The 9782-nt window shown below is 50.7% G+C and overlaps 1 protein-coding gene across 2 annotated transcripts; it reads left to right on the top strand.

Moving 5' to 3' along the window:
* Positions 1–1067: 1067 nt before the first annotated feature.
* SEPTIN12 (septin 12) lies at positions 1068–9572 on the top strand. Of its 2 annotated transcripts, XM_063100019.1 has the most exons (9): positions 1068–1230; positions 2766–2891; positions 2972–3053; positions 4786–4923; positions 5059–5176; positions 5267–5362; positions 8215–8311; positions 9236–9287; positions 9371–9572. In XM_063100019.1, exons 1-9 carry the CDS (start codon positions 1068–1070, stop codon positions 9570–9572), a joined length of 1074 nt encoding a protein of 357 aa, XP_062956089.1. The 2 variants fall into 2 exon arrangements, with proteins under 2 accessions (XP_062956089.1, XP_062956090.1); XM_063100020.1 differs by lacking the exon at positions 4786–4923.
* Positions 9573–9782: the final 210 nt, after the last annotated feature.

Below are 9782 nucleotides of genomic sequence, written 5' to 3'. Positions count from 1 at the left end.
GCGTTCAGGTCCCAGGTTCACTTCCCCTGGCAGAGTGGTTAAGGGCCATGAACTTGAAGTCAAGGCCCAGTTCTGCCACTTACCAGCTATGTGACTGCTAGGAGCCTCGGGTTGCTCAAGTCTTAGTGGGGGTCACTGTATTTATTATTAGGCTGGGGTCACTGTGAGGATTATGGAGGTAAAGGGCCTAGAAGATCTTCTCATCATTCCCTGCCCTTGGTTCCCCACTCCTGCTGCAGAGGAGCCTGGGGGGGCTGGTCACAGGAAGTGGGGATGGAGCTCAGATTCTTCAGTTAACTGTCACCCTCTCCCCTCCCCCTCATCACACACACCAGGGCCTCCCAGGACAGGGCAGCTCCTCCTCCCAGCTCCCCAGAGACCCACGCCCACAGGTGCCACACGAGGCTGCTTCTCTCTCCCTCTGTCCTCCATGTGTCACCTGGCTCCTTACCCTTCTCCCTCTGAGGCTATCTTCCTTGAGTGCTGCAGCCTGTTTCTTGGTCTCTCTCTGTGTCTCTGTCCCCTTTCCTCTTATGGCATCTCTCTCACTCTCCATCTTTGTCAACTCTGCTTGTGAGTCCCCTAGGGAAAAGTAGGGGCACCTGATCCTGACACCCCCTCCCTGAGTTCCCCGCTGGGACGTGAGCTCCTTCGACACCTCCCGCACCCCCTGGTCCCCTCTGGGACTCCAGTCCAGGCTCAAACAAACACCCCCTAGGCTTTGCCAGGCCAGCCACTCTCTGCTGGGGGAAGCGTCTGAACTGGGAGCCCCCTGCCTGGGCTGTGGGTGGGGGCACTAGTGGAAGCTAGGGCGGGGTAAGGCAGACCTCTGGGGCTGGATCATCTCTGGATGGGGGTTCAGGTCCCCACAAACACTTCTCACCAAACCCCTTGGACCATGGGGACTTGGGAGCAGACCAGGGGGCATAAAGAGCGGGAGCGGCTGGCAGCAGAGCTTAGAATCAGGATTCAGATATGAGAACTCAGGGTGGTCCTCTCTCAGCCCCGGTGACACGACCCTTCTCCCCACCCCACCCGGTGACAGGCGTCCTCGTGACTTTGGACCCATGGACCCCCAGAGGCGATCCCCCTCCCCCTGCTCATCGCGGCCTGCCAGCCCCAGGACCCCACCCTGTGAGATGCTTGGTTCCGTGGGCATCGAGGCCGTGCTGGACCAACTGAAGATCAAGGCTATGAAGACGGGGTTTGAGTTCAATATCATGGTGGTGGGTGAGTGAGGGGTGGGGCCCACAGCGGGACAGACCAGTGGATGTGGCCTATGGGCATGTTGCCTAACCTCTCACTGCCTCGGTCTCCCCATCTGGTCAGTGGGCCTGATAATAGCACCTCACAGGGGTGCTGCAATTGAAAATCTGGGAAAATCACCCCAAAACCTCAACCAAACCCAAGCAGAGCAAGAATGGGAGGTGGCGGCTGGGAGTGGTTTGGGCGGGTCAGACTCCCAGACTCGAATCCTGGTTCCAGCCCTTATACCCACTGAGCATGACCTTGGGTGCTTTCCCTGGCCACTCTCTGCCACAGTTTCCCCATCTGACTTAGCACAGTGCCTGGCTTTTAATAGGTTCTCCATGGGTCAGTTTACCCAGAATGTGATGGTTATGTGTGCAAAATTAGTGTAGTAGGTCAGAACTACACCTTTAACAAAATAAACTAGATAAAACAGAATATAAAATGTCAGAGTGGGGCTCACTGGTTGTTTCAGTTGGTTGGGCATGGTGCTGATAACACCAAGGTCCAGGGTTCCATCCCTGTACTGGCCAGCCACCAGGAAAAAAAAAAGGCATTAAACCTCCCATCAATGGATGAATGGATAAACAAAATGGGGTCTATCCATACAATGAATACTATGCAGCCATGAAAAAGAATGAGGTTCTGATATATGCTAAATGAATGAGCCTCAAATGAACCTCCAAAACATGAGGCTCAATGAAGGAAGCCAGACGCAAAAGGCCACGTAATGTATGATTCCACTTCTATGAAATGTCCAGAACAGGTAAATCCATAGAGACAGAACACAGATTGGCCGGGGGCTGAAGATGGGGGAGCAGGGACTGACTATTTAATGGATATAGGGTTTTGAGAAGAGGGATGATGATAATGTCTTGGAACTAAATAGAGGTGGTAGGGCCGGCCCGTGGCTCACTTGGGAGAGTGTGGTGCTGGTAACACCAAGACCACGGCTTCGGAATCCCATATAGGGATGGCCGGTTGGCTCACTTGGAGAGCGTGGTGCTGACAACACCAAGCCAAGGGTTGAGATCCCATTACTGGTCATCTTTTTCTTTTTTTTTCTTTTTTCTTTTTTTTTAGTCTTTTTCTCTTTTGTAACCTGCCGAACCGTGCTCAGCCAGTGAGCGCACCGGCCATCCCCATATAGGATCCGAACCCGCGGCGGGAGCGCCACTGCGCTCCCAGCGCTGCACTCTCCCGAGTGCGCCACGGGGTCGGCCCACCTTTTTAAAAAAATAAATAGAAGTGGTGGTTGTCCAACATTGCGAATGCACTAAATGCCACTTTATGATGTACTTTAAGATAGTTAATAGTTAATTTGTCATTATATGAGTATTATCTCAGTAAAAAAGGGGGGGGGATTGAGCTGGACAGTTATAATAGTGTGCACTTGTCTGTATTCATATTATACTTAGAAAACAGTTTACTTTCTAAAAAATTTATTCATTTAAGAGTTTGAAAAACACTACCTAAAATGTTCACCGTTCCTGATGTCACATGGTTATTGCTCCCAGGGCAGAGTGGACTGGGCAAGTCCACCATGGTGAACACTCTGTTCAAGTCCAAAGTGTGGAAGCCAACCCCACCGGCCTTGGGGGGGCCCGTGCCCCAGACACTGCAGCTGCATTCAGTGACCCATGGTGAGTGAGCCCTCCACACCCCCCACCCCACCTGACCCCACCCGGGTCCGATCTCTTCCCACCCTGCTCTCCCTCCATAGTCATCGAGGAGAAGGGCTTGAAGCTGAAGTTGACAGTGACCGACACACCTGGCTTCGGTGACCAGATCAACAATGACAAGTGGTGGGTCCTTGGGGGTAGGGACCAAGCACAAGCTGCCCTCCTCCTGCCCTTGCCCCTGCCCCTCCAGCCTCTGGGAACCATCTCAGCCCTGGAGCAGCCTGGCTGCATCATCTTGGAGCCTCAGTTTCCTTGTCTGTATAATGGTGTACTCAATTCTCCTGCCAAGATTGAAAGGAGCTGAGTAGGTTGAGGTCTCAGCTTGCTGCCTCGTGCACAGAGAGCACTCCGTAAAGCTCGTGGTATAGAGGTAAGAAGACTGCATCCTGGAGTCAGGACCCCCGAGTTAGGCCACTCTCTAGCTGCATGGCCCGGTACTAGTGACAGGAGCTCTCTGAGCCTCAGTTTCCTTCACTGGAACTTGGGGGTGATGACACTCAATGAGAGTGGTTGGTTAAACTCACACATGCACATGGTCGGGATCGGCTGCATAATTTGCAGGACCCTGTGTGATGACAATGTGGGGGCCCTTGTTCAACAATGATTAAGAAATGTAAGCCCACAGCCAAAGAGTGACAGAGGATACGGCAACGAACAAAACGGATAAACACCTTCACCTACGTGGAAGTTACGCTGTGCTGGGGAGTGGGGGACAGGCAGCGAGCCACATCAATCGGTCACACAAGGAGGTCCTAAAGTGGATCATCCAGATAGGATGTTTCTGAGAGTGAAAAGGGGGCACTGTTAATAATCACACTGGGTAGCTGGCCGGTCAGCTCAGCTGGTTAGAGCAAGGTGCTGGTAACACCAAGGTCATGGGTTCAGATCCCGTTACTGGCCAGCCACCAAAACCAACATAAATAAATAAATAATAATTACACGGAGCAAGAGGGGAAACCAGGATGGTTGTGGGCACCTAAGAACAGTCTGTTAGAAGATGCAGAGTGTAAATGGAGAAAACCAGGCCAGGGAAGAGGGCAAGGAGCCGCAGGGGTTGCAGTTTTCAGTGGTGTGATCTAGAAAGACCTCACTCAGAAGGTGACGTCTAGGCGAAGACTTCCAGGAGGTGAGAGAATGAAGCCCGTGGATGTGCAGGGAAGAGCGTTCCAGGCGAAGGGAACAGCACAGGCAAAGGCCCTGAGGTAGGACAGTCCTGGTGTGTGCCAGCAGAAGCAGGAGAGACAGGAGGAAGAGGAGAGGGAGGGGAGGAAGGGGGTGGCATGGTGGTGGGCCTGGCAGGCCAGTGGGAGGACTTGGCTTTTCTTTGTATGCTGGAGACTGAGCAGAAAAGAGATCTGACTCCTGTTTTCATTATTATTATTATTGACAGCTGGTACAGGGATCAAACCCTGGACCTTGGTGTCAGCAGCACCACACTCTAACCAACTGAGCTAACTGGCCAGCCCTTGACTCCCATTTTTAAAAGGCTGCTGTGTTCACAATAGCCTGGAGAGGGAAGAGACTCAGAAAGAGAAGGCAGGAGACCCTTGGGGGTTTGAACCAGCCTGGAGACCATTTCTTGTTTAGTGCTCACCCCTCCCTTACAAAGTAGGTGCTGCCATCGTCCCCATTCTACAGATAAGGAAGCTGAGGCCTTAGCTCGAGCATGGCAGGGGTCTCTCTGTGTGTCTCTGATGATGCAAGACGGTGGGGGAAGGGTAATGGGGTGACCAAGCGGTCCTGGTCTGCCCAGGATAATTGGTCACTCTATGCGTAGACCACCCACAGTGCCCAGGGAGGCAGGATGGGGCTCCTCAGGCATGGTTCTGAGGGGAGGGCCTATCCTCCACACCAGCTGGGACCCCATCCTGGGCTACATTAACAAGCAGTATGAGCAGTACCTGCAGGAGGAGATCCTCATCACCCGCCAGCGCCACATCCCGGATACCCGGGTGCACTGCTGTGTGTACTTCGTGCCGCCCACTGGGCACTGGTGAGGTGGCTGGACCGGCCGGGGGAGGGCCACCTGCATGAGGCAGAGAGGCGGAGGAGGGGTCCCTGACATGGGCTGCAGGCTAGCTGCCCCTCACTTGTACACTCTCCACCAATGCCCTCCCTGCCCGGGCAGCCTGCGGCCCCTGGACATTGAGTTCCTGCAGAGGCTGTGCCGGACCGTGAATGTGGTGCCTGTGATCGCCCGGGCCGATAGCCTGACCATTGAGGAGCGAGAGGCCTTCAGGCGAAGGGTGATCTGGGTGCCTGGGGTATGGCTGGGGTCAGCGTGGCTGAGGGCAGAGTGGGCAGGCTGGGTCAAGTCACCTGTGTGCGGTCCCTAGATCCAGCAAAATCTGAGAACACACTGCATCGACGTGTACCCACAGAAGTGCTTTGATGAGGACATCAATGACAGGATCCTCAACAGCAAGATCCGGGTAAGAGGCAGAGGGGTGCAGGAGGCTGGTGAAACTAAGGCTGGGTGACTTTCTTTCCATTCATCTCTTCCATCTGAAGTTTCTCCTTGCTCCACAACTTGGGGAAATGCACATGTATTTCTAGCGGATAGGAGTCTCCATCCATCCACAACCTCACGGTGAGCAAAAACTAGTTTGCATCGACAACCCACAGAGTAGGAGAAAATGTTTGCAAATCACATATCTAATAAGGAGTTTGGATCCTCAATATATAAAGAACTCTTACAAGTCAATAATGAAAGACAACCCCAAAATGTGCAAAACATCTGAACAGACATTTTCCCAAAGAAAATATACAAATGGCCAAAAAGCACATGAAAAAATGCTCAACATCATCTATCATTAGGGAAATTCAAATCACAACCACAGTGAGATGCAACTTCACACCCAGAGGATGGCTATAATAATAATAATTTTTAAAAAGTGCTGCGGAGGATGTAGAGGAACCGGAACCCTCACACACAGTCAAACCGTGCGGCCACTCTGGAAAACAGCCTCTTAAACGGAGAGTCACCCTGTGACCCAGCAACTACACTCCTAGGTGTTTATCCCAGAGAATTGAAAACGTACATTCACACAAAAACTTGTACACAAACGTTCATAGCAGCATTATTCATAATACCCCAAAAGTGGAAACAACCCAAACAACCCAACAGATGAATGGGTAAACGAATGTGGTCGACACACCGTGGGATATTATGTTGCCATAAAAAGTACTGACACGCGCTGCAATGTGGATGAATCTTGAAAACATCATGCTCAGTGAAAGAAGCCAGACACAAAAAGTCATATCTGATTCCATTTATATGAAACGTCCAGAATAGGCAAATCCACGGAGACAGAAAGTAGATGAGTGGTTGACTGATGCTGGGGTGGGAGGGGAACGGGGAGTGAACTGCTAAAGGGGACAGGGTTTTTTTGGGGGGTAGTGAGACTGTTCTGGAATTAGATAGCGATGATGGTTGTATAACCTTGTTAATACACTAAAAACCACTGAACTACACACTTTGAAAGGGTGAAGCTTTTGGCATGTGAGTTATACCTTAATAAAGCTGTTAGAGGGCTGGCTGGTTAGCTTGGTTGGTCAGAGAGTGGTGCTGATGCCACCAAGGTCAAGAGTTCAGATTCCTGTACTGGCTAGCCTCCAAAAGAAAAAAAAAAAAAAAAAGCTGTTATGAGACAGAGAAAGAAGGTCTCATATCTTCATTTTCTCTGAATCAAAATGAATGATTTTGATTCCTGAATTCCTACTCTAAGCCCCCACCCTGCCACCCATGTGGCACATTCAATGTCAGTCCAAGCCCATCTGGATCCTGCAAAGCAACTGGGTGAGTCCTGGGATTCATCAGTCATAGTCCCCAGACCTCAAGCCGCTCATCCAGGAACTCTGCTAACGTACACTGTGCTTTTGCTTACATTAGAAGGTAGGGCTTCCATCACAGATGGGGGCCTGCATGTAATTTCAGCCACACACACCCCCAGTCCACCTTTGTGCAGAGCACAAACCACACATCTGTACGCAGAGGCCCTGCTTCCCATCTAGTACCCAATCCCTCTCTACACTCCCTGCTTTCCCCCTCCCCACTGGAGCAATGAACATGATATCTTATGAAAGATTCAAAGAGCCTTGACATCCACCAGCTTCTTTCTATCTGAGGCCGGCAAAGGCGGCAGCCTGGCCATAACCGGAGTAGAGATCAGGAAAATACAAGGAGACGGTACTCAGATTAACATCTCAAGGCTAGCAGGTTAGCTCAGTTGGTTAGAGCGTGGTGTTGGTAACACCAAGGTCAAGGGTTCAGATCCCCATACCAGCCAGCCACAAAAAAAAAAAAAAGTCAATAAATCATTCATTGAGGGTTTACTATGGGCTGGCACATAATAAGTATGCAACAATAGTTACCATTAACATCAATATTACCCATCACAAATGAACTCTGAGAAGTAAAAACAAACCTACATACAGCACTCTGGAGTTTACAAGTTGCAATTTCAGCTTCTGGCCATGAGCAAGCAAACTAGAATTTTACAATCGGGCTCAACAAACTTTTTTGCAAAGAGCTGGATAGATGAGTAAGTACTTTAGACTCTGTGGACCATACAGTCTCTGTTGCAATCACTCAACTCTGCTGTTGTGGTTGGAAAGTGGCCAGAGACGAGTGTAAACAAATGAGCTTAAGTGTGTGCTAATAAAACTTTATATGGGACACAGGCAGTGGGCCCTATTTAGTCCGTGAGCCATAGGCTGCCAACAGTTATCTCTTAACCTTCATGGTAACCTCTGAAGGTGATTACTGTTTCTGTTTCACAGGGAAGAAATTTGACATTAGCAAGATGGTAGTAGTTAATGTGATTATTAATAAGGACAGTTTCCAAGGGTTACTCTGCTGACCCTTAACTATGCTAAGTAGGGCCAGCCTGTGGCTCACTTGGGAGAACGTGGTGCTGACAACACCAAATAAAGGGTTAAGATCCCCTTACCAGTCATCTTTAAAAAAAAAAAAAAAAAAAAAAGCATTTCACAAATATTCACAGAGCCCTATGTTGGTAGCACTGTTTTAGCATTCCCTTTTACAGATGAGGCAACAGAGGCACTGATCAGACTTTGTGTCTTTAGACTCATTAGAAATTTTGTGCTCTTTAGAGCGCAGCCTTATAACACGAAGTTCATGGGTTCGGATCCCCATACCAGCCAGCAGCCAAAAAAAAAAAAACAAATTTAGAACTCTTTCTATTCTACTGTGTTCCCTCCCTGCAAAGTACAGTGCCACCTCCCTAGGGGGCCAATCCTCCAGTCTCCTCTACACCCCCAGGACCGGATCCCCTTTGCTGTGGTTGGGGCCGACCGAGAGCACCTGGTGAATGGGAGGTGTGTCCTGGGCCGGAAGACCAAGTGGGGCATCGTTGAAGGTCAGTGCGGGGCTTGGGGCGGGGGAGATGCAGGTGAGCACAGGATGGAAACCAGGGCATGCCCCATGCCTTCATCATCTCCAGCACCATTCCAGGGCCCTGAGTGGGTCAGCCCCCGCACAGGGGACAGACAGACCTGGGACAGAGCCCCTCTTTCCAGCTGGGAGGCCTTGGGCAAGTTACCTGAGTCTCTGGGCCTCAGTTTCCTCATGGTAAAATGGGCATCAGGGTAATATCAACATCATAGGGTGGTTGGAGGGGTAGAGCCACGCCCTTTTGCCTGACACGTGGCAGCCAGAAGGCCCCCCTACGGGCTTGCCAGAATTTACTGTAGGCCCACTATGTGCCGAGCACTGTATATGCAGTTTCTGAGGGGACACAGTGAAAGCAGGATTGACAAGGTCCCTATCCCCGTAGAGCTGACAAGACAATGACAAGCAGGAGAAGCACAATGAAGGAAACTATGGGGTGGGAGAGAGCAGGACAACCTTAGAAAGCAGGGAGGGCCCCGCTGAGGATGAGGCTGGAAAGTGAGGGGGAGGAGCAGCTGGGGTCTGAGCCTAGATTTATTATTGTCATTATTAGAAATATAACATATATCATCTGTAGCTTAATATGCATAATCTAATAATGATCAACAACTATGAGGTACTTCAAAAAGTTCATGGAAAAATGGAATTAAGAGTTAATACGAAACTTACCATGAACTTTTGGAAGTACCCTTGTATTTGTAGGAGCCACCTGTATCAGGCCCTAGGGACACAACAATGAATGAATGAATGAATGAATAAACCATCAAAGGGGAGGTGGGATAAAACAGTGAGAGACGTGGGGAAAAGGCAATGGTGGCTAGCGGGGGTGTCCCAGCATACAGCCAGTGCTTACTCAGTGCACGTTGAGTGCACTCAGTCCCCTGTCTTGCAGTGGAGAACATGGCACACTGTGAGTTCCCTCTTCTGAGAGACCTGCTCATCCGGTGAGGGTTCAGGAAGCCCGGGGGGCTGGGGAGGGGGCCCTGGGGGACCTCATGGCCGGGACTGACCTGCCTTCTGCCTTCAGCTCCCACCTCCAAGACCTGAAGGACATCACCCACAATGTCCACTACGAGAACTACCGTGTCATCAGGCTCAACGAGAGCCACCTGTTGCCCCGCGGGCCTGGCTGGGTGAACCTAGCCCCAGCCTCTCCCCGACAGCTGACCAGCCCTGGGCCCGTGAAGGTCTGTGAGTGGACCCAGGATGATTCCGACGATGAGTTCTGAGTGCCGGCTCTCCCGACACACACCTGTATACTGGAAGCATCTATTAAAGGTGGATATTGCTTTTTATGAGAAGCTGTGCTTTGAAAACAAAAGGTGTTTTGTAAATGACTTCTTTGAGCTGTCCTCAAGTAAAAGTATGGTTCTTTTTTAAATAATAGTATGAGACCCAAAGCCCTCGGCTGGGAGGGCCAGCCTTGGACAAGCAGCCCC

This window comes from Cynocephalus volans, chromosome 6, assembly GCF_027409185.1.
Source record: "Cynocephalus volans isolate mCynVol1 chromosome 6, mCynVol1.pri, whole genome shotgun sequence".
NCBI lineage: Eukaryota > Metazoa > Chordata > Mammalia > Dermoptera > Cynocephalidae > Cynocephalus > Cynocephalus volans.
Note: the sequence above shows the minus strand (reverse complement) of the source record. Positions and strands in the feature narration are given on the sequence as shown.

Coding starts and splice junctions, on each gene's coding strand:
- SEPTIN12 (XM_063100019.1), top strand. CDS start 1,068: ATGGACCCCCAGAGGCGATCCCCCTCCCCCTGCTCATCGCGGCCTGCC. Junction 1,231..2,765: donor GTTCAATATCATGGTGGTGG/GTGAGTGAGGGG, acceptor TATTGCTCCCAG/GGCAGAGTGGACTGGGCAAG. Junction 5,363..8,214: donor TCCTCAACAGCAAGATCCGG/GTAAGAGGCAGA, acceptor CTACACCCCCAG/GACCGGATCCCCTTTGCTGT.